The following is a 27,777-nucleotide window of genomic DNA, read 5'->3' on the forward strand; positions in this document are numbered from 1 at the left end:
ATAGGTATTACAAAAATTCAGATGTATATAATGGAATAGCCTTGACAGGAAGGTAAGGGGCAATGAATAGACTTTAAATCTCAGCTGTCCCAGGACTCTAATGCCACAACCTTGGAAACGTTCCTAAGGAAAAAAAATTAAATTCCTTTTCTTGATAAGATCACACCTAACAAATAAAAAAAAAACAACAAAAATGCACTCACTGATTAGTAAACTGAGTCCATTTTTATTGCTTTTTGGTGATCTTTTAAAAATAAATAATAAAAGCCCTTGTTTACTTACCCAAAGGAGCTGCGTCCAGCTCACTGGAGTAAAAAGTGATATCACTGTCGCAAAACACAATCTAGGTCCCTTAATCCTGTCTCTTTTGATCTCAAAAGGTGGTAACATTCAGTTCGGAGATCACTCATCTGTAAATTGCATCACATTATCTCCGAGTTATTTAAGAAGCAAGCCCTGTTTGGTTTCAGGCATTTGAACCTGCTGAAGGCAAGAACAGTTTGCCACACAGTTCCAAAGGTCTCCCACTTACCACGGTCGTCAGAGCAAGCAAAATGATCGAACCCATTGGGAATCAGTACATTGTAGCCAGGCCAGTGTATTCTGCGAATGCTTTTGGGGAAGAACATAAGAAGAAGCAGAGGCATCACAAGACCTTTCTGGATCATCTCAAAGTGTGTTGTAGGTAAGATACTTTTTAAGGTACTGGTATGAGGAATAAGTGAGACACCTTCTCCTTAACTTCTCCAGCTCTCCTTTCTGGCTTTAGCCCATAGCCTCCAGAGTCTTTTTATCTTTGGTGTCCAAACCTCCTACTCCCTGTCAGAGCTGGAAAGGGAATCTCTAAAATGAACATCGTCTCAGCTCTCAACCCCAACTTCCCTATCAGAGGACTAATAAATGAGGGCGGAGGAAAATTCTCCACTGAAACGTTGTAAAATCCAAGCTGAGGATGACACATAAGCTCTATTATGGCCAAAGAGAATCAGCATGTTTTGAAAGAAAGAGAGAAAGAAAGAGAGAGAGAGAGAGAGAGAGGGAGGGAGAAGAAAGAAAGAAAGAAAGAAAGAAAGAGGGAGAAAAGGAAAGAAGGAAAGAAAGGAAAAAAATCCTTTGGTAGTGACCAGGAGGCAGTCCATATGGATAAGCAGGCGAATGTTAGTGGGAAAGGTAGTGAACGTGGTCGTTCATTCTTGAATATGGTATCACCTTTATCAATTTTCTTCTACAGTTAAGTCCCAACGTTAAAATTTGATAATAATTAACTGAGTATGGTTTTCAATGTTTTCAGCTGTTCCACACAAAAGGCCAAGAGAATCGCCCTGTCTTTGTTCCCCATAGCATCTTGGTTACCAGCCTACCGGATAAAGGAATGGCTACTCAGTGACATTGTTTCCGGAATCAGCACAGGGCTGGTAGCTGTACTGCAAGGTAACTTTTTTAAATTGAGATGTGGAGCACCTGGGTGCCTCAGTTGGTTAAGTGTCTGACTTCGGCTCAGGTCATGATCTCACGGTTTGTGAGTTCGAGCCCTGCATCAGGCTCTGTGCTGACAGCCCAGAGCCCGGAGCCTGCTTTGGATTCTATGTCTCCCTCTCTCTCTGTCCCTCCCCTGCTCGTGCTCTGTCTCTCAAAAATAAATAAAATGTAAAAAATAAAAATAAAAAAAGATTTAAAAAAAATTGAGATGTAATTGGGGTGCCTGGGTGGCTCAGTCGCTTAAGTGTCCAACTTGGCTCAGGTCATGACCTCACGGTTCGTGAGTTCAAGCCCCACATTGGGCTGTGTTGCTGACAGCTCAGAGCCTGGAGCCTGCTTCGGATTCTGTGTCTCCCTCTCTCTCTGCCCCACCCCTGCTCACACTCTGTCTCTCTCTCTCTCTCTCTCAACGGTGAATAAAAACATTTACAAAAAATAAAGTAACATTGACACGTAGTTCATATATCATAAAAGTCATCCTTTTAATGTATAAAATTCAGTGTTCTTTGTGTATATTCACAAGGTTGTGCAACCATCATCATTATGCAATTTCAGAACGTTTTTATCACCAGCACCATCCCCAAACCTTCTTGTCCATTAGTAGTCACTTTCCATCCATCCATCCATCCATCCATCTCCCTGGTAACAACTTTCTGTCTCTATTGATTTGCCTATTCTGGGCATTTCATATAAACATAATCACAGAATTTTTTGTATCTTGCTTCTTCCACTTAACACAATGTTTTCAAGGTTCATCCAGGTGGTAGCATGTGAGGGTAATTCCCCTCTTTCCATGATGACTCTCATCCTATGGTATGGGTATACCATATTTGTTTATCCATTCATCAGTTGATGGACATTTGGGTTGTTTTCATTTTTTGGCTATTATGAATAATGTTGTTATGAACAGTTGTGTGCCAGTTTTTGTGTGAACCTATGTGTCAATTCTTTTCGGTATATCCCTAGGAGAGTAATTGCTGCCACATGGTAACCCACTAGCCACATACAAGGGTTCAAATTTCTCCACAGCCTTGTGGACACTAGCTAGTATCTGCCTTTCTTGTTTTAGCTATCCGAGTGAGTCTGAAATGGTATCTCATTTACTTTTGATTTTGATTTCCCTGACGGTTAATGATGTCGAACATCTTTACACGGGCTTACTGGCAATTTGTATATCCGTGGAGAAATGAATCTTCTGCACATTTTAAAATTAGGTTATTTTTTGTATTGTTGAGTTGCAAGAGCTATTTATATATTCTGGATATTAGACTCTTATCCAAGATATGGTTTGCAAATAATTTCTCCCATTCTGTGGATTGTCATTTCACTTTCTTGATGGCATCCTTTGAAGCACACATTTAATTTTGACAGAGCTCAATTTTATCTGTTTTCAATTTGTTGCTCACGCTGTAGGTGTCATTTATAAGAAAACCATTGCCTCATCCAAGGTTAGGAAGACTTACGCCTATATTTTCTTCTAAGAGTATTATAGTTTGAGCTCCTACATTTACATCGTCAATCACTTTGAGCTAATCAAGTAACTTATTTTTAAGGTTCAGTCTGAAACACTTGAAGGACTTAATGAAGACTTCTATGATTCCCCTTGCATGAAGTAAAGACCCTGATGCTTGTGTATTTACAGGTTTAGCATTTGCTCTGCTGGTCACCATCCCCCCAAGCTACGGACTGTATGCAGCCTTTTTCCCAGTTATAATCTACTTTTTCTTGGGGACTTCTAAACACATATCTGTGGGTAAGTGAATTCTTCGGCTAATTAATGCTCACACTGCTTTTTCTTTGTTGACTCCATTAGCCACGCACGGGATTAATTTCCAATTGTGCATAACCCAGGACGGCAGTCACGGTTTCTTGTAAGAATTGGGACTGGGGGCTGGGGAAGGAGGCCAGAGCTACAGGGAGCGCTCTTTTTATCCGCTACATTATGGTTGAAAGATAATTGTGCCTTAGGGAGGCGTGTATTGACTACAATGCATCCTCTGCTAATTAGGTCCGTTTCCAGTTCTGAGTATGATGGTGGGAGCAGTAGTTTTGAGATTAACCCCGTCGGAGAGTACAGCTGCTCTGGAACTCTCTAATAGCTCGATGAGTAATGATTCATCAGCAGATGAGTATAAGGTGATGGTGGCTGCCACGGTTACAATCCTTTCTGGAATCATTCAGGTGAGCACGTTCTCGTGTGATCTGCCCTCCCCATTCTGCTTGCCCTGCCTGGTGCACATCTTTCCGTTCTTTCTCCTTCCTGCCACCCCTCCACTCTTCCCTTTGGACTGTATCCCTCTTTCGAGAAATAAGAAGGGTCCCTCCCCCCAACCAGAAGCAGAAGAGAAGATCCACCTTGCAAAGATGAGTGAATGTGGGTCTAGAGAGAGAAGGAAAGGTGGGAACAGGGAGGCACCAGTGGCGAGGAGAGAAATGCTTAATGCAGTAAAATACCTGAAATTAATATAGTCACTAAATATAACTATTTGCAAGTAATAGTGACACTGGCATCTTTGGAACTTTTCTCGTTCTAATTCCTCAGGGACTGTAATCTAGCTGGAAAGGTTTGGGGTTTAGCACTTTGAACTGTCCACATCAGACTTTCGGGAAAGCTGTAGAGGATTATGGAGGGGCTAAAGCCTCATTCATGCCCCTGACACCATTGCTAGGGAATAGTGAAAATGTCATGGATTCCTCAAGATGTTGCCTATGTTTGTGATTAGTGATATTATTGGCTAAGGCCATTCTTTCAAGAAAAAAAAAAAGTCAATTTAAACAAGGACATCAGCCGTGTGTCCAACTGACAGACAACACGGCCGGTTCTTTTAAATACGTTTCTGCATCTAGTGCCTTTGCATGCCCACAGATCCGGCTGCATTCCAAGATGCAAATGGAAAGGCCATCCAGATATCCAAAGGAAGGAGAATCTGTCCATTCCTGTTACTGCAAAATACTGATGCTTTGGGGGAATTAACAACTGTGCCCCTGGTTAAAACCGAGCACTTCTGAGGTTTAATACACAGTTGTGTCCTTCCTATGAAAGTAACTTGTTGGAAGGAACATGAATGGATGCTCACCCATGAATGCCATAGCAGCTAGAAAGTCACTTAAAATTCCATGGGAAAATTTATGAGGGCTGATTCTAGATAAGCTCTTGCTATGGAAGGTATGTTGGGTGAGTCTTCTAAAGGTACGGCATCTTAAAAGGTGGAGCGGGGAGGAATAAGCCTGCTACTTCTTGGGGTATACTAGACTCACACGCTATGTGAACACTATGTCATGATCTACCTTGCGGGTAGGATACGGGAAGGAAGGGGAGGGAGGCACCCTGAACCCGAGGTGTTCCAGGAGACAAGGACACCTGCTTCAAGACACAGGCATACAGGCTGAACCTTTACATTTTGAATCATTTCAGCAGCTGGTGCCTTAGTTTGTTGAGCTGTGTCGGTAATCTACACTAACAAAGGCCTTTGCCCTTCTCTTCCCAGTTGCTCATGGGAGTTCTACAGATTGGGTTCGTGGTGATCTATCTATCGGAGTCCCTAATCAGTGGCTTCACCACAGCTGCTGCCGTGCACGTTTTGGTTTCCCAGCTCAAGTTTATGCTTCAGCTGAATGTTCCTGCACACACTGATCCATTTTCAATTTTCAAAGTGAGTAGTCCTTTGGCCTAAAAAGTATCGAAGTCTGTGAAATTTACTATCATGTGTCTGGGAGAACTTTCCGGTAATGCCTTCGTCGTGGGGCTTGCCTACAACTTCCAAGAAGTCAACGGGTGGTGATACTTAGTCACATTAGGAAAAAATTAGTGGCAAAGGGGAGAACACTGAATATCAACCACGTCTACCATCTGGTCAACGTGAACAAAGGAAATTAAGTACGAGTGCTCTGAGATTTGACTCTTGAGTATTATTTAAAAGAAAAACTTGAAGTGCCTTATTAAAGGCTTTCCTATTTTGTCCCAAGATTTAAAACTTTCCTCAAAATTTTATTTTGAAAGAAATGTGCTAATTGAACGTTAATGTTTCGCTGTTTCTCAAAGGCAGGTCTTGTTCTTTTAAAATTGAGGTTCTGACTCTTTGATGCATCCCTGTTTATAAAGCAAAAGGACATTAACCAATGTGTAAATAGGGCAGTCGCTCTTTCTTCTACCTGAGGATGTACTGTAGAATGACTGTGTCCTTAGTGCTTCTGATTATTTAAAGCCCAATTTATTTTATTTTATTTTTTTTAGAGAGAGAGAGAGAGAGGGCAGAGGAGGGGCAGAGAAATAGGGAGAGAGAGAGAATCTTAAGCAGGCTCCCAGTTCAAGGTGGAACCCCACATAGGGCTCTATCTCACGACCATAGATCATGACCTGAGCGGAAATCAAGAGTTGGACACTTAACTGACTGTGCCACTCAGGCGCCTCTTAGCCCTTCTGATTTTATTTAAGTTCTCTCTTTTTGTCTTGCTGAGTCTAGCTAAATGCTTGCCTGTTTTATTTATCTTTTCCAAAAAATCAGCTTTTGGTTACATCGATCTTTTCTATTGTCCTTTTAGTTCTATCTCATTTATTTCCACTCATCTTTGTTATGTCCTTGCTTTGATTAACTTTGGGCTTATTAGTTGGGCTTATTAGTTATTGGGAGTTGAGACAGAATTTGCTCCATATTGGAACCAACACTCTCTCACTCCCATCGAGAGCTATTCTAGAAGTGGAATGTTCGAGAAACAATTTGAGATCTATTTTGGGCCTGCTTGAGCTATATGGATCCCATGGATGTGGAATCCAAATGGCCTCAAAAATTAAGATTATGCAGGGGCTCTTGGGTGGCTCAGTCAGTTAAGTGGCTCTTCATTTTGGCTCAGATCATAACCTCACGGTTCGTGAGTTCAAGCCCCAAGGCAGGCTGACAATGAGAAGCCTGCTTGGAATTCTCTGTCTCTCCCTCTCTCTCTCTGTCCCTCCCCTGCTCATGTGCACACACACAAACTCTCTCTCTCCCTCTCAAAATAAATAAATAAAACTAAAAAAAAAAAAAAATTAAGATTATGCACAGTGAACAATTAGCTAGGAAACGAATTCCCAAAAGTGACACAGACAGTAAACCAAGAAATGTGAAGGGCTTTGACCTTTAAAAAAAAAAAAAAAAAAAAAGGCCAAGAATTAAGGAGACACATGCTAAGAAAACTTTTGGGGACCAGAGGTTATTCCCTGGATAGAACAATGATGATGATTGTGGAATAATGGCCAACGAGACTGAAAAGCGGAGAGACCAGTTGTGAAAATGTGAAAAATTTGGACACCGGCCAAAGAGCTTCCCAGCAAAAATGCCAAAAGCATCCCTAAGCCAGTGTGGTGCCAATACTATGCTAACCTACCTTTCTCCTACCTCCATGCTAGTAGCTACAATTACTGATTCATGGTTACCATGAGCAGAACAGAGGATTGCTATGCCATCTATGTCTGCCTTTTTGCCTCAATGTTTCTTGTAAAGCTGTTTGGAAATAATCAAATGTTGCATCCACACTGTACATTAATATAACACTTGGCCGGAGGGGAGCAAAACCAATGAACAAACAAACAAAAAGCAGGATCAGACCTATAAAGACAGAAAAGAAATTGATGGTTGCCAGAGGGGTGGGGCTGGGGGTTTGGGGGGAGTTGGTAAAGGGGAGAGGGAGATACAGTCGAGTTATAAAATGAATGTGTCACAGAAATAAAGGCACAGCATAGGGAATGCAGTCAGTGATCTTGTAATAGAGTTGCATGGTGACAGATGGGAGCTATGCCTGTGACGTGCACAGCATAACGTCTGAAGAGGCCGAATCACTGTATTGTACACCTGAAACTAACATCGTGTGTCCACTGCACTCAAATTTTTAAAAAGTTCACAAAAAAGTAAGAATAAAAAAGGTTTTTAATAAGAAAGAAAAAGTATAGCACTTGGCTGTCTTTCGCTTTTATGATTTTAGGTACTGAATTCCATATTCACACAAATAGAGAAGACTAATATTGCAGACCTTGTGACATCCTTGATTATTCTGCTGATTGTATTTGTGGTTAAAGAAATAAATCAGCGCTACAAAGCCAAACTTCCGGTGCCCATCCCAATTGAACTCATCATGGTAACTGATCATCTTCAGACTTTCTTCCAGAATTCATTAGTCTCCTGTTGTTCTGTTGAAAGCCCTTAGGCATTTGCAGATCAGGAGGTGTTAGTGGGACAGATGCCATCTCTGCATTTTCTGGGTGTAATCTTTAGTACGGCGTTCTCTTCATGCAGAATTAAATGACTTCCTTTTATGATTTTGGGTTCGTTCTCTCCATGTAAGACGTGGCCGGCTCAGAGAGCAAGGTCTCGGAGAGGGTGACAGACCCACGGGAATCAGAGCTGTGGTTCTTAACACTGGTGACACATTAGAATTGCTTCAGGACTTTTGTAAAAAGCAGCAAAGCCTGGGCTTGAGATTCTTATCTAAGCAGACTGTTAGTCATTATCTCATATTTCTAACTTGGGCAATTTGCAACTTTGCAGACTGTGATCGCAACAGGTGTGTCCTATGGCTTTGACTTCAAAAACAGGTTTGAGGTGGCTGTGGTTGGGGAGATGAAAAGAGGGTAAGTGTGTCTTTTATGATCAGTCTCCAAGCACTGATTAGAGAGTGGGCAGTAGCTATGGAGGGCCGCAAGCTGCAATGCACTAATCCAGCTCAGAACCCTCCCTACCTCTTGGGAGGATGAGGAAGGCACGATACTCTCCTTCTAGGAAGGAGCCGCAGAGGCTCTGCAGTTCTTAGTGTCAGAAAGTCTGTCCTCGTGGAAGAATGCACACGCCAGATGAGCAGGGATTCACACGCAGGTAAAAGTAGAGCAAAGTAAAAAAATAGGAAAATCAAACCTGCTTTTCCTCCCAAAAAAGGAACCAAATGAAGCCAGATTTCCTTGTCCATAAATTACTATAAACAATATGTAGTGTTTTGTTTGAGGTTACTGGGGCCAAGTTCCAACAGTTCAAAAGAGACACAGAAGGAATACCTGTGGCACACTGCTTGAGCAATCCAGATGGGGCACACTCTGTCCTTCCTCGTGATCAAATTCAAAACAAGGCCAGAGCAACAGTTAACACTGCAGATCAGGACGGGAGGTCCAGTTCATGCCAGGACATTGAAAATGTATTGATTGCATTGCATTTATCGGATTGAGAAGAGGGATCCAGTTTTGGGCTTTCTTCTCTCTGCCCTCTGACCATAGCCTCAATGTGTTTCGATTTGCTTCCCAAGGACAAATTGTGTTCCTGTTAAAAAAAAAAAAAAAAAAAAAAAGACTTCCCTCCCTCCCCATGCCTAAAGAGTTTTTGAGAATTCCAGGAATCAGCATTCATATGCTTTGTGGACTTTAAAATAACCATTTTTTTTTAAAAAAAAAAAGCAAGTATGTGTATTTTAAAGCAAAAATATTTTTATCACCGGAGAGTCATCTGTTACACTTAATTAATTTCAAACACCACTTTTAATTTAAAAGATTTTTAAGCAGGAATTAGTCTAAATCTGAAAGACCATTTCTAGGGTTTCTCTTCACTCTGCAACTTGCAAGTGGTTATACTTTATTTAAAAGTTTTAGAAGACATGAATTACATAGACAGATGACAGCTATCTAGCTAGATGACAGATAGATAGATGACAGATAATAGATGATAGGTAGGTAGGTAGATAGATGATAGATTAAAATTAAAATAGAATAGAATAAAATTAAAATAGAAAAATTAAAGAGGATCTTTTCATAAGGATTTGGGAAATAAAAGATAAACTTAAGAACACTTAGTTACAGTCTTAGAGGCTTTTCTTAGTGAATAAACCTTGAATGTTGGTGGACCTCTCTCTACAGTGTTTGTGGGGTGGGGGAAGGAATAACTCGCATTTAGGGGGACAGTGTAGCCTGGTAGGCAAGCTCGGCTGTTCTCGAGGCAGAGTGCCTCGGATTTACTTGAGTTATTTTTTGATCTTAGGCAAATAACTAAACTCTATGCCTCAGTGTCCTTGGCTGAAAACACAGGGCTAAAAATAGTAGCTCTCACATTGGCTTCTTGTAAGGATTAAGTGTGTTAATACATGTGACATGCCTAAGTGCCTGGCCTAGAGTAAGCGCTCACACTGCATGACTACTAACTGTTGCTAATTTAGCACTTAAATTAGGTGCTGGGCTCTTTACACTCCATTTTTTTCTGGGTGATAATTGAGTGGGCATTTAATTTTTAAAATTTTTTTTTTTAACATTTTTTATTTATTTTTGGGACAGAGAGAGACAGAGCATGAACGGGGGAGGGGCAGAGAGAGAGGGAGACACAGAATCGGAAACAGGCTCCAGGCTCTGAGCCATCAGCCCAGAGCCTGACGCGGGGCTCGAACTCACGGACCGCGAGATCGTGACCTGGCTGAAGTCAGACGCTTAACCGACTGCGCCACCCAGGTGCCCCATTAAATTTTTTTTTTTAAGAGAAAGAGCGCATGCGTGAGCAGAGGAGGGGGCAGAAGAAGCGATAGAGAGAGAGAGAATCTTAAGCAGACTCCATGCTCAGTGCAGAGTCCAACTCAGGGCTTGACCCCATAACCCTGGGATCAAGGGTCAAAAGCTCAACTGACTAAGCCATCCAGGACCCCGAGTGGGCATTTTAAATTTCTGATAACTGCAAAAAGAATACACCTGGAATACAATGATTATTAATTATTGCTCAGCTGCTGTTAATAAGTATGACACCCCAGAAATGATTTTGTGAAGTCACACCCACTGACTGAAAGAAAGTGATTATCGAAGCAGTAAAGGAGACACAGAGGACATACTCTGATTCCAGAGGGATCTTATAATAATAGCTAACAGGCACTTCGTACCTTACAGTGTGTAAATAGTATTCATGTTCTATTAGTATTCTAATAGTTCTAACAGTATTCATTATTTTACCTGACACCCCCCCAAAATTATGAAGTAAATAAAACAAGCATTATTATCTTCCCTTTACAAATGAGGAAACTGGCTCAGGCAAGGGTATGTAGCAGAGCCAGGAACTGAATCCAAGTTTTCAGACTGTAAATCTCCACCACACCACTCTGTCTAAGGTATTCAGAGGCCAGGACACAAGAATAATAGCAGGCCTCTGGTTATTTTGGTATAAAACACAAATCTTCATTGTATCATGGATTTGGGGTTTGTTTTGTAGAAAACAATATTCCAAGCTAACTTTCTGATTCATGGTAGCTGCAGAATTTGTGGTCATGGTACTTCTTCAAGATTAAAGCTGGGGCACCTGGGTGGTTCAGTCGGTTGAGCATCCAACTTCGGCTCATCTCATGGCCATGATCTCACAGCTCGTGAGTTCGAGCCCCGCGTCGGTCTCTGTCAGTCGGTTGAGCGTCCGACTTCAGCTCAGGTCACGATCTTGTGGTCCGTGAGTTAGAGCCCCGCATCGGGCTCTGGGCTGATGGCCCAGAGCCTGGAGCCTGCTTCCGATTCTGTGTCTCCCTCTCTCTCTGCCCCTCCCCCGTTCATGCTCTGTCTCAAAAATAAATGTTAAAAAAAAAAATTTTTTTTTAAATTTCTTTAAAGATTAAGGTTGAAAGTATATTAGCACAGATACTCACAAAATATGAACAGCAAGTAGGAAATTGTCCAATGGATCCAATAAACCTACTTTCATTAAGATTTAGGTCAGAAACAGATGTTGACAGGAGTTGAGCATGTCACTAAATTGGTGTTGACTTGGAGATACTTGTACCTTTTATAATACAATTACTAAGTATCACTGAACTGTTCTAAATTCATGAGGTACAAACACAGACGGCTCTTCTCTGAGTTGAACGTTTCCCTGGCCACTACATCACTATAAATGCCCTTCTCCATCAGGGCTATCGCTGGCTCTAGCAGTTCTGTGGAACCTAGGGCAGAGTCCGAGGCCCATGTGTTTGCGCACAGCTTTTCATGAAAGGTATTGCTATCAATGGAGGGGAGATTTTCTCGCTTCCCTTGTCTTGAACTGTGTTCGTTCAAAGACCTTCATCCATGGATGACTGTTGGAGGGATTATGGGTGATGCTTTTCAATCCAGGTTAACAATACCAGTGGGATCTAAGACATGTTGCATGAAGCTTAGAGGGATACAAAGTGTACCTTATGGCGTGGCTATACTAGCAAAATATCAGATGCACCGTTATCATGGGACTGGATTGACATTCTTGTATCAAAATCGGGCAGCATTGCTTTTCAACAGTAAGATAACAGATTCCAAAGTTTGCGGTGCTGCTAAATTCTTGCTGGCCATACTCCACAGTGAGACAAAACTCAGCCTGGACTGCATTCATTCACTGATTCGCCAGACGATTATTGACGTATGCCATGATGTACGCCATGAAGAATGCTCAGTCCTGGTGATAGAATAATGAAGTTGTCATAGTCCCTGCTTTGTGTCGGGGTAGGGAGTTGGGGGTGGGGGGTGGGAGGGAGGGATAAGGAAGGGAAGCATCCAGAGCTGGAGAAGCCTGGAGAATGTCAACTAACCCTGACCTTGGTGGTGAGGGAGGACTTTCTGGAAGGAGGGAGGGAGGGGGATGAGGGGAATGGTACGGGCAGAAGGAACAGCAAATTCGAAGCTTCCAAGTTAAGAGTACAGGTGATGCCTTTGAGAAACAAACAAAAAAGCTTGGTATTGCTGGAGCATAAATTCTGGGAAATGATAGTGATTGAGCAGGAGTTGGGGGGGAAAGGGAGGGATGGGGACCTTGCTAAAGAACTCGGGCTTTTCCTGAGGGCAAATGGATGCCACTGAAGGCTTATTAGTAGGTTGGTGACATTCAAACTCGGCTCAATTTCCTTTTCAGATTTCAGTCCCCCAGCGCACCCGACATGCAGATTTTCCAGGAGACCATCGGGGATAGCTTCGGCATCGCGATCGTTGGCTTTGTGGTGGCCTTCTCAGTGGCCAGCGTCTATTCCCTCAAGTACGATTACCCGATTGACGGCAATCAGGTAAGTTTACAACCTATGCTGGGGGTCCTTTGGCCACTCTAAGTAATATTCGACGGTGCCACCTCTAAAGAAGATTCTCCTCTTCATTCTCCTGCCAGGAGTTAATAGCCTTGGGATTGAGTAACATATTCAGTGGATCATTCAAAGGCTTTGCCGCGAGTACTGCCCTCTCCAGATCGGGGGTGCAGGAGAGCACTGGAGGCAAAACGCAGGTATTTCAGGGTCTTTGCTGCCAGGGCTCCCTGGCGATTGTGCCGGGGAAATCCAAGCCAGGGGAGAAGGCAATTCCATGATGAGCATCTTTTCGTCGTTAACAGATTGCTGGGCTTCTCTCTGCTATCATCGTTCTGATTGTCATTGTATCCATTGGATTTCTTCTGGAGCCACTGCAAAAGGTAACACCTGTCTGCCTTTGGGTACTCTCTCTCTCTCTGTCTCTCCGCTTTGCGGGAGGAATCCAAGACCCTGGTTCTTCAACTCTGGAAGCACAAACTGAATGGGAAAATGAGCTCGCTGCAGACTCTCAAGCACTCTTCCTAATCAATACTCGTGGGCCAAAAATACTTATTTTTTTCCACTGGCGGCATTTTATGAATGTTAGGAATGCAAAATGCCCCAGCTACCTTATCTACTCTACCCTCCGGCGTGTCCGTAGCCCCGAATATAACTAATGTTTGGACGGGAAGACACGCTGGCACCGCAGCCTCCATGTGCATTGACGGGAGTGAAGATCTTCCTAAAGGCCGAGGTAGCGGGCCGCTATCAGCTTCCGGGAGTGGTGCTACCAGCCACACAACCGTCCTTAGGGATCCGCCCGGCAGCTCCCGGAGTTAGTCTGGACTCCAAGCCCGGCGCCGTGTGACTGCGGGATGGAAGCGAGCGCCACACACAGGCCTCCCATCCTCACCCTCGTGCTCCTTCGTCCATCTCTGCTGTCATCTTTGAGGGTTTAGGTTCATGCTTTGCAACCTGCGACAGCACCCGGATTTTTAAAAACAGCAGCGGGCCCTGGGAAACAGAGGATCTCTAGGAGACCGACAATGGTAAATGCGTTGCTCTTCGTGGTGGTCATATAATTTTGAGGTGCTCCACGGAGCCCTGGCGCTCAAGTCCTGTAGGCCTACTTTTCTCATCCTGGCCCTGGCACTTTCTGTGTGCTTTGGGGCAAATTATTTAACCTCTCTGAACCTCAAGTGCTCCGTTTGTAAAATAGGGAGGGAAACAGTTACCCACGTCACAGAGTCACTGTGAAAACGAAATGAAATATTGTACATTAAGGACTTAGCCCGGGGCCTGGCACGGGGCAAGCAGGTAATGAATGGCAGCCATTATTATTGATATTATTACCGTCGTATTGTTGTTACTCTATAAACATTATATTACACTTCTGACTACAAAGGGCATAGAGGTAGGACACGGGCCCCCAGTGTTTATTGGTTGGTATCTAGGCCTTTTTCCTTGTTGGTTGGTGGCTGGAAAGTGACGATGGTCCCAGGTTTCTGGACGAACAGTGTGATTGTGCCAAAGAGCCCCACTGGCCAAATCTGTCTTCAAGCATTGCGGAGTACTATTGGCCGAAAAGGTGCCTTCTCCACGAGCTGATTTCCAAAGGAATCAAGAAGTCCCTCAAAGAAATAGAAGAATGTAGATCTCAATAGAAACAAGTGTGCATACAGCCCCCCTCCCCACTGAGAATTCTGCCTTACTGTGCTTTTCCCGTGAATACGCTTGGGCTCTACCTCACGCACATCGAGATAGAGAACCTCAAGAAGTAATTGCCATTTAAAATCCTCTCTCTCTCATGAATAAAGCACACCGAGGACCTGAATCAAAGGCCCTGCTACAAAGGATCCATGTGACACGTTCTGCCATTGTGCGTGCAACATCTGTTTGCTTGGAACAGCTGGCTTGCCTCTCCGTGTCATAGGAAATATGCCAGTAGCTAATGATAAATGTCTCTTGAGTGCTGATTAAGGATCAGCGGACTTCGAAGCCTTTCATCCGTGTTTAATGCTTTATATCAACTGCAGTATGGATGCCTGGTTCCCTCTAAGATTATCCCCCTTTTCCTTTCTATGGCTTCTCAGTGCTTTGTAATCTTTATTTTTTGAAAGGGCTCTGTTGTGTAGGTATCTCAATGAAAATTTTAAAAAAATTGTTTCTCTGTGGAATACTGACCAGGTGAGGGGGGAGAGCACATTGTACAGAGTCCGGCAGACCCCTCGCCCAGCCACCGCGGTGGTGACATCTTATGTAGCCACAGTACATTACCAAAACCAGTACAAAACCATACTGCTAACTAGATTACAGGCTCTATTTGGTTTTCACCATTTTTTTAGCTGGCAATTTCCCTTTCATGCCACCAAGGCCATTATTTAGAGCCCTAAACAATGGCCTCTGTTCTCACAGTGAGTAAAATTCACTGGTTAGATATTAAGTTCTGAATGTTACTTGTGAAAATCAAAAAACACCTAGACCAGTCAAACTATCTTTGAGATGGGAAAATAAAAGCTGTCGGGCTCTTCTTCACGCACTGCGCCGTGACGGCATAACAGCGGTCGATACACAAATGCCATCGTCCATTCAGAACGAACAGCTTGAATTGGGGGTGGGGGGTGGGTGTTGGGAGCATGTTCCTACCATTGTGTTAAAATCCAAATAAGGAAGAGAGCATAGTTGCCTAGTCCGCATTTTTTTTTTTCTACCAGAACTATCCTAATTCCTGCAAGACAAATGATTTCATTTTGGCACGTGGAGAAGCAGAAGCCCCAGGTGTTGCTGGGGTTAGAGGAGAGTTTACCACCCAGATCATTCTTCGTGAATCTACTAATCAAGTTGTATCAACATCAGGGTTTCTTAAAAGAGGCCGTGTTAATGAGTGGTTAGGGCTGGCTAATATTGGGAAATATTAATTCATTAGCATATCCACTCACTCACCGAATAAGTATCAAAACCCATCCTATATGCATTTGTTTACCAGTCCTGGCGGTCCCGGGGATATAGCAGGGAACAAGACAGACATGGCTTATGCTGTGCCAGAGAGGGTGCCTCAAATCTCGGCTAACCTCAGCTTCCTCTTAACAAATGACTGAATGCTGATCATCATCAAAGGCTTGAATTACGATTCCAGGTGTGCCAAGCTTCCCAAGGTTTTTTGTTTTTTGTTTTTAACAAAAAGCAACCTGCCTCCCCATCACCAAACAGGTTATCTTTGGGAAAAATTCTTCAAGGTGTAGGTCTTAAGAGCTGCCTGGCTCTGTCCCAAAGGACAGGCTAGTAAGTGCTTTCATCCCATCCATAGCCTGCAGCCGACACTATGGTGGAGACAAAGCCATGACTGGGAACAGGTCAGAGTCTCAGACCTGGTGCATCTTGATGGCACTGTATACCGGAAAAGGGTGTGTTCTGTGATAGGCTTCGAGGCCCTTTAAAGGACACAACTTATCTACAGCCTTCACCTTTGCTTTGCATGGCTTCTTTGATTATCTTTCAGTACATCTGCTGTTCAATGTTTTTTTGCAGTCTGTCCTGGCAGCGTTAGCACTTGGAAACCTGAAGGGAATGCTGATGCAGTTCACAGAAATACGAAGACTGTGGCAAAAGGATAAATATGATTGTGTGAGTAGAGGCAACGACATTTGAAAGAGGGAGGAATCGGGACGCCGTCCTGATGCTGATGGGAAGTGCGTGTTCGTAGTGTAAGCTAAGTGCAATGTTGTTTCCCTACGTCTGTTCAAATATCTGAGCTTATTTCACTTGCTGCTTTTAAACTGCATACGCTAACGATCATCCTCAGGGATTTTAATTTAAAAGAATGAGCCACTTGCAAGTAGGAAATGCCCATGAAACACTAGTACTCCTGTTCTTCATTAGATCACACGTTCGTTTCCAGAGGATCTGGGAGGAATTTAAATTCTGAACATTCCTCTTGGAAATACTCTAGAAAGTCTCCCCTCGCACTTGGCCTGCCTTGCGAGGAGGAGAAGCAGAGTCCATAATTTTATCAGGATCAAAGTCTGGGGCATAGAAAGGTTGTTTACATCTCCTATGGTACTTAACAGGAATAAAGTAATCAGCTACACTTGGTTTACTTTAGTTCCTGATAGATAATTGTTGGGGATCTTAACACCCTTTGGGCAAGCTATGATTCTTGTACAGATAGTAGCCATTGATTAAAACAGCAGGCCACAAGTAAGAAATTAATTTGCTGCCCATTAGTTTGCTGACTGTAACCAACAGGTCCTGTTTCCACGGTGTTAGGCTCAGTCCTTTCCTTAACTGGCTCAGGGATGGGATTAGAAATGGACCCACTCTCTTCGGACTTGTAAAAATATTTGCATGCGTTTCTGCGGCTCTGAATGAACCCACAGAAATGACCTCTCGAGGCAGGTCCCTTGTCCTGCACACGTCCAGCCTCTGCTTTGACTTTAGAAGCTCATGCTTTCTCAGAGCTCCGGACCTAAGACACTGGACTTGAGTCGGACTAAATTGTGCTGCATGCGTTGTCTTCTCTTTACAGCTGATATGGATCATGACCTTCATCTTTGCCATTGTCCTGGGACTCGGGTTGGGCCTGGCGGCCAGCGTGGCATTCCAGCTCCTGACCATTGTGTTCAGGACCCAGTTGTGAGTGTTTGTCATGCTCTGCATCCTTGCAGACTTCAACCTGCCCTTGGAAGGGGAAAAATACTTGTCACTGATTAAGGGGAATATAGTTTGGTTAACAGGCATGCTTATCTATCAAGATGGGCCAGTCTGTTCTTCCTCACGTCACTCACCTCAAGGTGACCCCAGAACGTCAGCCCAGGTCCCACCAGCTGTTGGCGGGCCAATGGGTTTGCCACAAATTCAAAGAAATCATATAAATCATGGAGCCTGTTTGCCCAGCTGTAAACCGAAAGTCATTATCCTCTGAGCAGGTTTCATGTCTTTGCCCTAGCCTTGCTGGACATGGAAATGTGTTCCCACAAAGACTGTGGGATTCTCCACGTCTAGTGGAGGGCTGTTCCTCTTTAGGGGTTGCTAGATTGTGCTTCCACCTGAAAAACAGGGAGCCGGACTAGAGAACTTCTCCAAGTCGCCTCTTGTCTGAAAAGGACACAAAAGCTAGTTAGCATTCTTGATTCTTAACGTCCAGTCCAAACATCTTCCTGATTCTTACATCTCTGCCATACAGTGTCACCACCATGCGGTCACTCAGCCTGTGTTAGGTGACATGGTGTGACAGAAAAACAGGCTTCTTTGTTGCTTTAAGAGTTCTAGAACAGAAGGTGGTATAGTTAACGTTAATACCTGACTGGTGAAATACGTTTATGTTGAAATGTTCCTGCACTCTCTTATTCATTTATGTTTTCACTCATTTCTTGGGGACCCATCAATCATAGAGACAAACCAAGTGGTCACAGGCAAAACATTATGCTTTACCACGTCCTTATCACTACAAATGGGTAACCGCATCTGTCTATTTCACTGAATAACTGTGATATTCGGGATCCAAACAGCAAAAGCATATGGAAGCACTTTGTAGAGTGGGAGGTGGTAAGTGAGAGGCCCTGTTCTAGGAGGCGTGGGAGGGCAACGAGTTGTTTGCCCTCCAGGGTGCCTAATGGCATGATGAATCCCCAGCCTTTTAAATTTTGAAAGTGAGCCGTCTTTGATAGGCTGGGAAAGGTCCGTGTTAACAAATACGCACGAGTGATTCACTTGGTGTTGATTTTCCCCTACAGTCCAAAATGCAGCACACTGGCGAATGTTGGAAGGAGCAACGTCTATAAGAATAAAAAAGATTACTCTGACGTAAGGAAGATTCATTTTTGACTTTGACTTGATGAAAGATATCAATATGAACCCAATGGGCATCATCTCATAGTACTTCTCTGCCTTACAGATGTATGAACCAGAAGGGGTGAAGATCTTCAGGTGTCCATCTCCCATCTACTTTGCAAACATTCATTTCTTTAAGCAGAAACTTATCGATGCTGTAAGGTTTGAAGTTGTTACATATATATATACTTTTTGTAACCCCACTGAATATCTAGGAGTGAAATGTTTGTTCTGCCAACAGAGGGTTAATGATTTCACATATGTTGACGCCGGATTGTGTTAGTATTTTTCTGTCCCGTGTTCCAGAGCAGGTGAAACTACCTTGTAAGGGGCCCATGCATATGTTGGGAAATAAGGCCCTTTGGATGAGATTCAATACAGAGCCAACTTTTATCCAATTTTGCTCTAGAATGAAAGGACGTATCACAGGATTGGGGGTTGCTGGGTTTTCGTAGATAGTAACCTACAGATTTTCCTTAGGCACCAACTTCAGAAACAAGAGAGTACTTATTATTTGACTGTCATTGAAGATATTCAGGATAGCAAGTGAATATTTATGATCTAAATGGAAATGAGTAAATATAACTTACATGAATATTTAACACCAAAGGACAGCTGAATGTCCCTGATGGGCTGAAGAGAAGATGACAGAGAAGCAGACTTTAAGGTTAAGAAACAAAAGATCAGCACTTATTCTCTAACCTGCCTTTTGGTCTGCTCTGTACTTTGCATAGAGCTTCTGCCTTAAGCCCTATTATTAATCATTTGGTGTGCATCAAATATTTTCCTACCCAGCTATTTTTTTTTCAAAGATGCTATTATATTGCTCATATGGCTTTTTATATTGTCCTTTTCACTTAATCTTATCTTCCATCTAACTACATTTTTTTGTCAAGGATTTTTTTTTATTACATAATGTGATTCTTCTTCCCTATGACTCTGGAGCTAAATATGGCCACAGAACACATTTACTTTGAAAAAGAGGAAACGAAGGTTGCCCTCAGATCTAATGCTAAAATTATAAAATCATAAAATGATAGATATCATAAAATACAATCATATAAAGTTTAATAGAATCAAAATTACATAGAAGCAGAGTACTAATTAAGTGTCACCATATCCAACAAATAGAAAGTAAATAAAATCCCCCAAGGGTTGCATAAGCCAAACACACACACACAGATTTAAATAGAGTTTAGACCTACTGATGGATAATTTATAACAAACCCGGGGCGGCACAGAGGTTTTTGCATGTTGATAACAGCACACAGCCTGAGCAGACCAGAGTTGGACACAATGTCATCACTGACGTTGTTTGAACCATTTTAAAATTTTATTACAAGTATCTTTATTACGTGCCCCAACCCCAACCCATCCCACTTACAGTTATTAGAATTCTGCGCTATAATATTCAGCAGTATAATATCCAGCACTCTTGTAACACAGCAATGGATTTTTCAGGTTGGCTTTAATCCACTACGAATTCTACGCAAGCGCAACAAAGCTTTGAAGAAAATCCGAAAACTGCAGAAAAAAGGCTTGCTGCAAGTGACACCAGTAAATGTCTTTTTTTAATGGGAAAAAGTTTTTTTTTTTAATATTTAACGGCACGTGGGTTATCATTTCAGCTATGCACTGATTCCTGGAACCAACAGAACCTTAGCCCAGCATTGACTGTGTATGTATACACCTGACAATTTGACCAAATTAGAGCATTTTCTCAAAAACCCTCTAGGCCTCCTTAATTCTCCTAAGGGCTTCTTTAGTCCCGTGAGAATCAGATCTACCTCCTGGAAATGAAACCAGTAAGTTTCTTGACCACATTTCTGGGTGTTATAGCTGAAGGTATATAAAACGTAGTAGTTCAAGGTGTTGGCTCCATTTCTTTAAATGAAATGCTAAGTAACAAGGTCTGTCATGTGTCAATTGATGTCATATCTTTAAATGGCTTCTTTGAGGGTCTCCTTAAAACTGTTGTTTTCCTGGGAATGTGTTTATTCTCCAGAGAAAAGGTCATTGCTTGACCTAACTTTGAATCTGTGCCTCAGAAACCCACTGGTTATTTTTGACATATGCACTGTTTTTCTTGGTCAGAGTTATCATACATATTACTGTCTTCTCTCGCAGAAAGGGATTATATGTACCAATGATGGCTTTAAAGATTCCGACGAAGAGCTGGACAACAATCAGATAGAAGGACTGGATCAACCGATCAATACCACCGACCTGCCTTTCGAGATAGACTGGAATGCCGACCTTCCTCTCAACACTATGGTCCCTAAAATCAGCCTGCATAGCCTCATTCTCGACTTTTCAGCTGTGTCATTTCTTGACATCTCTTCAATGAGAGGTCTCAAAACGGTAATTTCTTTTTTCCTAATAAAAACAACCAATCACTGGCGCCTGGGTGGCTCAGTCAGTTAAGTGGCCGATTTCGGGGCTGGAACTCACGAGCCGTGAGATCATCTCACGGCTTGTGATTTTTTTGGGCTCTGTGCTGACAGCTCAGAGCCTGGAGCCTACTTCGGATTCTCTCTCTCTCTCTCTCTCTCTCTCTCTCTGCCTCTCCCCCACCTGCACTCTGTCTCTTTCTCTCTTTCAAAAATAAATAAACATCAAAAAAAAACTTTTTTAAAAATGGGAAAAAAATTCAGTAACCAAAGGTAAAAAGTTCTATTTGTAGAAAGATGCTCCTTTAGGTAATACACACTTAAGTAGAAGTAAATCATCAGGATTTACATCTCAGGATATTCCATGGAGAGAGAGGGAGTGGGGTGGGGCATGTTTAGTGAAGTCTTTCAAAGAGCATTTCCCAGGAGAGTGGCATATAATTTTGAAGACAACCACACCTACATGTCTAATGTATGCTGAAACTGTCACTAGACATTCCTACCAAATTCTAGTTCTGCAGGACCTTCCGACCCTTTTGGGCACTGGATCTAAGTTGTCCTGAAATACAGAATATTTGAGAAGGTCTTGGACCAAAGTAGAATTGTGGATCCTTTCGTTTTTGTCTTTACCCATTATACACCGAAGAAACTTGAGTTGGCTGTATAAAATCTGCTCCCCGCCGCCCCCACCACTCTGCCAAAAAAGTAGCTATGTGAAAGAAATGATGTCACATGTGATTTAAAAATAGGACTGGAATCTTCCAGTTGTACTCTGTTCTCTTTCCATGGTTCTGTCAGCATTTCAAAATAAATTAGTTTCCAAAGGAGATGCACAAACAGAAGTAAAGAAAATTTAAGAAATTCCACATTTACCACTCTTTTTCTTGTTTTTTTCCCAGAAATCTGCCTACATAAAAGCTGAGCTAAGATAAGATCTATTAAACATGGGTGAACTGGATACAAAATTAGAAAATGGAATCAATTTTGTTTCCCTCAAGCTTGAAAAAAGAAAAATCTTAACATCACAGAACTCTCACAACTGCTTGCCTTTTATTTTCTTTCTCCGTCTTTGTGTTGGCTTGTTTTAGCTTTCAAGGAGAAACCACACACACACTCACACACACACACACACAAAATCCCAGCAGTTTAGCAGAAAGAACAGGGACTCTGTGTTGTGATTTTTTAAAGCCCTAATTGTTAACTCAGAACCTAGTAGAAGTTCGGTGTTCACTGATGATGACAATAATTTATTGATCATCTAAACTGGTCAATAGTACAAGCGACTTTTCTTACCTTTATATGACCTTACATCACTACTGGTATTTATTCTTAGCCTAGAGACCTGGAAAACATGACGATTCATTGGTGTTAGATACATCTAGTCACTGTGGGCAGGGACAATGATGTCATTAGGGCTTTGGTTTTTTCTAATTCTGTGTAGCTAGAAAACTCTGGCCAAGGTCATCCCATAAAAGAAACAGCTTTCAAGTTAAATCAGAGTTCATCTTGTGAGTTGAAGCAGAAGATTTCCCTGTTGTCCTTCCCCGCAAGAATGGTGATTTTTAACTTGTTCCTGAGGAGGAGAGTTCCTTCCTTCGGTTTTATTTCCTTCTGTCAGAGTCTCGCTTTTAACTTTAGTTTCTCTTTACAGTATCGTCGTTTTTCAAAATGTAAAAGGTTCTTTAAGCAACACATCCCCCATAAGGTATAATTATGAGAGTTTTCTTTATATTTCTCGCAAGTAACGCTGTTCCCTAAGGAAGATCTATTTTCTTTCTAACAGCTTTTGCAAGAATTTATCAGGATCAACGTAGATGTGTATATTGTTGGAAGTGACGGTAAGTTGTTTGGTTTTTTTGTTCTGACAATCACTTCAGGCTCATGGCGAACTGTCAAGGTAGACAGCCTCTCCAAAGTATAGAGCTTGTTTATAGATCAAGAAGGAAATCCAACGTGTAGCCAAACCAACAGAAATCCCCACAGAAATAGCCTCTTCATATTTTAGATGTATTGATCTGTAATTAAATCCACTTTACAAGGTGAGGCCTATTTCAATAGGCAGCAGAAGAGTGAAGATACAACCACTTTTAACCCTCATCTTCCTGAGAAAGCAGGCTTGCTTTCTCTCTTCCTCCCCTCCCCTGATTCCTCAGCCCATAATACACTAGTTTGGGGGAAAGCATTTTAAGGAGAGGGGACAAGTGCCCGGGTCCCGAGGGAGGCATGAAATTGGCATCTTCTGTTTTTCCTCTCTACTGGCTCCTGCCCGTAAAATCTATAGATATGTTCTAGTTTCGAGGCTTGCTTATAATTAAAAATACTCCGTTGAGCTCAGGAACCCTTTAATCTACTAAACAATTATACTCCTTCCCCATCATCACAGATCTCTTTGAAAGTGTCTTGTCCTGCTGCCTCAGCTGCCTGGCATCCCTCTCTTAGCCCTGAACTAAGATCATCACCTTCCTGCCCGTTGCGCACCACACAGTCCCATCCAGGCTCTGGAGACCACACTGTGCTCCTGTCTCCTCCCCCTGCAGGCACTACTAAGTCTTGCCAGTGTCGGAAGCTTGCCTGTGAACAGACTTGCCCACCTCCACGCCTTTGTAGCGTCCCTCCTCCATCTTTCTCCAAACCCTGGGCATTCTTGGCAATGGTATCTGCTCTGTCAGGTTTTCCCAGACGCCCATCAAGAAGAAACCATCTTTCCTCTCTCTGAGTTTCCATAGCACGTTTTCTGTACCTGTCTTGCTCGTTCAACAAAACCCCAGGGACCTACTATGCACGGGTCATGATTTGAAGAACCAAGAAAACGTTCAAGAAAAAACTCTGATCGCTTCCTGTCTTTATTCTTCCACACACTTTTCCGTTCATTACTATAGGTGTATATACAAGTTCTATCTTCCTTGATGGTGAGTTTCATATGTCTGTCTAAGTTATCTCTTCATCCTCCCCATTACCCAGCCAGGGCTCTGCACATAGTTCACATGAGGTAATCTTTGGTTGAGGGATCTGTACAAACAAGTGATGGTTAGTGCCTACGGGGAGGGGGTTTCTCAAAGATAACTTGAGAGTTAATGCAGGGTGCCACGGAAGGTGTTTTCTGATGGAACACAGCAGCTTTAAGGAAACAAGACTATGGTAAGTAACAGGTCCAGCAATCCAGAACAAGAGCATGTCACTGGTCTATGAGCATATGTTCTATTTTGGCAGAACCCCAATTTTTTATAAGCCACACTCACTGTTCTCGTCATTAGCCAGGGAGAGAATCCACTAGGCTCCCAACTAGAGCAAAAACAGATTGCTTTTTCTTCTGAGAAGTACCAAAAGCCTTCCTCATTTCAATCTTTTCCTTCATTCTTTTAACAATGGGGCATTCAATGTATACTTTTACCAGAAAGGTATCCTTTCGGGGCACCTGGCTCAGTGAATTAAGCATCCAACTTCAGCTCGGGTCAAGATCTCACGGTCTGTGAGTTCGAGCCCCACGTTGGGCTCTGTGCTGACCGCTCAGAGCCTAGAGCCTGTTCCGGATTCTGTGTCTCCCTCTCTCTCTCCCTTTCTCTCTCTCAAAAATAAAGCTATAAATAAATAAATAAACAAATAATAAAAAAAGTATCCTTTTGTTCCAGAAAACACTAAACTAATGGCACACTGGTATCACACCATTGCCATCCCCAAACACCTAACCGAATACAAATGAACTGCACCTTGGCGAGTGGAAGTTCAAATCTGCCGTCTCAGGAAGAAGCCCGTGGCCACACAGGTGCTTCTTCCTGTGATTCTTCCTTTCCTCTCTTTAGATGATTTCATCGAGAAGCTTGTACAGTGTGAATTTTTTGATGATGAAGTCAAGGACTCCATCTTCTTCTTAACAATCCATGATGCTGTTTTGCACATTCTGATGAAGAAGGATTACAGTGCTTCAAAGTTTAATTCCAGTCAGGTACCAGCTCTCTGGTGGTTTTCTTGTTTGTATAAAAACCATCTGTGATTACATTTGCCTTTCTTTGTCGACCTTAAAAAAAAAAAATGTTCCTAATCCATAATTCCGTTCTGGTTTTCTCAGGAAAAACAACCGAAATTTGATTTTACCATAAATACAAATGGAGGATTACGTAATCGAGAATGTCGGGTAAGATTCTTCAACAAGTGTAGCTTTGTCTGGACAACACAACAGCAAAGCTGAAAAGCAGTAAGGCCTCTTCCAGCATGCTGCAGAAAGTCCGGCACTAGTTTGAGCCCCTGTGCTTCTTCCCTAGAAAATGGAAATAATGCCAGTTTTCACAGGGACCTGGTGGGGGGGTGGGGGGTGGGTAGGAATAAACTCAGACAGGACAAAGAAGGATAGAAAATAATGATACTAGATCTTAGTGCAATATTGATCATATAGAGAGAGATCTCTTTGTTTTTAAAGTACTTACAACTAAAATCTTACTCTAGGCTTGGGGCAGAGAAAGGGATGCTGTTTCCACTTACAGATGAATTAGTGAGGGTGCTGAGAAGCCAATACCCACTTCCTGACTCCCAGATGCACCCAGGAAGTCCCTAGCACAGGGCCCAGTGCAGCAATGAAAGTGAGGTTCCTCTCCTTCCTTATTAGGAAGATTTGTCAAATCACTTAACTGAATAGTTCTATTTCATTTTAGAACATTCATTTCTAGAATATTCAGTCCTTTAAGGAAATGTCTCCAGTTTGGTAAAACCAGAATCACAAGTCAAAATGGGTATCTGCTCCAGGTCAGGTACCTGGTAGTTTACATTCAATATCTCATATCTTACAACAATACGCAAAGAAGATATCTTCATTTCATAAATGAGAAAATTAGGAAGGGCTCAGAGAGCTTAACTAATTTGCTTAAGGTCACACACCAAAGTGAGAGCAACACGATTTGAACCAAGATCTGTCTGATGCCAAGACCTGGGCTCTACTCACCAGGCCATACTGGCTCTATCCTTTGGTGAAAGACTAATGGAATTAGGGTCCTAAGAAAGAATCTAATGATTCTCTTCAAGTATGGGAGGTGGCTGGTGGTGTTTCTCTTATTTGAACAAAGGACTAAGAAGAAAAGAAAAAAAGGAATTTACATTAGAAATGAAGAAGTATATTTCATAAAATAACCCGAGACCATTATTAAAAGTTATGTCAAATAGGGGTGCCTGGGTGGCTCAGTCAGGTAAGCATCCAAATCTCGATTTTGGTTCAGGTCATGACTTCGTGGTTCATGAAATTGAGCCCCACTTCAGGCTCTGTGCTGACAGCATGAAGTCTGCTTGAGACTCTCTTTGCCCCTCCCCTACTCACATGTGTGCTTTCTCTCTCTCTCTCAAAAAAAAAAAAAAAAAAATTATGTCAAACAGAAAAAGGTTCTATGAAAAAGCCATCCCAGGAGCTAGATAGGTCTCAGTGAGAGCCCAGAGCCCAGCGTCCAAGAGCACCAGTCATGTTTCTAACCAGCCATGTTTCTCATGGCTGCATTCTAGAGAAATCCACATGTGGCACTTTGCCTGAGCCCCCTACAAGGAGAGCCTTACTAGAAATCCTCTCCCCAATGGCTGGATTCAGAATTGTTACCAAGTTTTACTTTTTATTTATTTATTTATCTTAATTTTTTTATTTTATTTTATTTTATTTTATTTTTACCATTTATTCAGTTTTGAGAGACAGAGTGCGAGCAGGGGAGGGACAGAGAGTGAGAGCCAGAGAGGGTGGGGTGGTGGGGCGGGGGGGTGGGGGGGACAGAATCTGAAGCAGGCTCCAGGCTCCGAGCTGTCAGCACAGAGTCTGGCGAGGGGCTCAAAGTCACAAACCATGGGATTATGACCTGAGCCAAAGTTGGCTGCTTAACTGACTGAGCCACCCAGGCGCGCCAACCTGCAACCTGATCAAAGCTTCAGAACTAACTGTCTAGCAGAATGTGGTCAGTACCATCCTGTACCTGTTTCCCATATTAAAACTAACAAACAAAAAATTTAACACCAATTCCCTACCTCCTCACTTAGAGGAAGATAAATAAGGTCATCAGTGGTGATTCACAGAAAAGCTGAAAGCCAGTACACATAGCCCCTTGGGGCTTGTGTGGCCTCTGAAACAGTTGTGAAGGAAATATATTGCTACAACCATTATATTGATGATTAAATTAAATCAGGCCTTTGAAAGATACACATATCACAACATGGTATCCCATGGGTCTATATGAACCAAGTTGCAATGGAAGGTACATGATCATTAAAATTCAAGACGAGGGGGACCTGGGTAGCTCAGTCGGTTAAGTGTCCTACTTCAGCTCAGGTCATGATCTCACAGTTCATGGGTTCAAGCCCCACATCGGGCTCTGTACTGACAGTTTGGAGCCTGGAGCCTGCTTCAGATTCTGTGACTCCCTCTCTCTTTCCACCTCCCCCGATCACACTCTGTCTGTCTCTTTCAAAAATAAATAAAAACATTTTAAATTTAAAAAAATCAAGATGAAAAATTTGTCAATGACTCTGATAAATTCTAGGTCTTAATTTTAATAAAATGGACTGTAAATACAAGATAGGATTATTGAAAGGGATAGAAATTAACAAATCTTTTAAAATAAGAACTTTCTATCTTCTTCCAGGTACCAGTTGAAACAAAATTCTAATCAACACACAACTCGGAAGGACCCTCATCTGACTGTCACATAAAGAACAACCTTATACCCAGAAAGTTATTGATAAGTTCATACATTGTATGAGGAATATTTTTACTCAGCAGAATTATGTTTCAGACTTTGGAACGAGATTGTTCTAGCATCATATATTTTTCACCTATCTAGTATAAAATTTTGTAAATACTCTCAATTTTTTATCTTGTAGATTTCTCAAAGGAAGACAATTTTTTGTTTATATGTATTTTTATAGCACTGACAGATTTCCCTCCAGGTCACTATACCTTCATGCATATGTTTTGCACTGTATTTACACCACTGCTTTGAATCTCGTAATTTATACAGTTCACATTGTATAAATTCATACTATATACAGTTCATACTGTATACAGTTCATGCTGTATACAGTTTATACAGAACTGTATACAGTTCATACTGATATATCTCCATTTAAA

General features: G+C 42.3%; 1 protein-coding gene across 1 annotated transcript; it reads left to right on the forward strand.

Moving 5' to 3' along the window:
- Nucleotides 1–538: 538 nt before the first annotated feature.
- Nucleotides 539–27,381, forward strand: SLC26A3 (solute carrier family 26 member 3). Its single transcript, XM_049642774.1, has 20 exons — nt 539–685; nt 1,292–1,431; nt 3,122–3,232; nt 3,488–3,660; nt 4,968–5,132; nt 7,438–7,590; nt 8,001–8,083; nt 12,330–12,477; nt 12,576–12,689; nt 12,795–12,872; nt 16,000–16,095; nt 16,997–17,103; nt 18,204–18,273; nt 18,365–18,457; nt 19,762–19,857; nt 20,428–20,661; nt 22,474–22,528; nt 24,491–24,633; nt 24,757–24,822; nt 27,293–27,381. Exons 1-20 carry the CDS (start codon nt 555–557, stop codon nt 27,314–27,316), a joined length of 2,280 nt encoding a protein of 759 aa, XP_049498731.1. The 5' UTR covers nt 539–554; the 3' UTR covers nt 27,317–27,381.
- Nucleotides 27,382–27,777: the final 396 nt, after the last annotated feature.

The sequence above is a fragment of the Panthera uncia genome, chromosome A2 (genome assembly GCF_023721935.1).
Source record: "Panthera uncia isolate 11264 chromosome A2, Puncia_PCG_1.0, whole genome shotgun sequence".
NCBI classification, from domain to species: domain Eukaryota; kingdom Metazoa; phylum Chordata; class Mammalia; order Carnivora; family Felidae; genus Panthera; species Panthera uncia.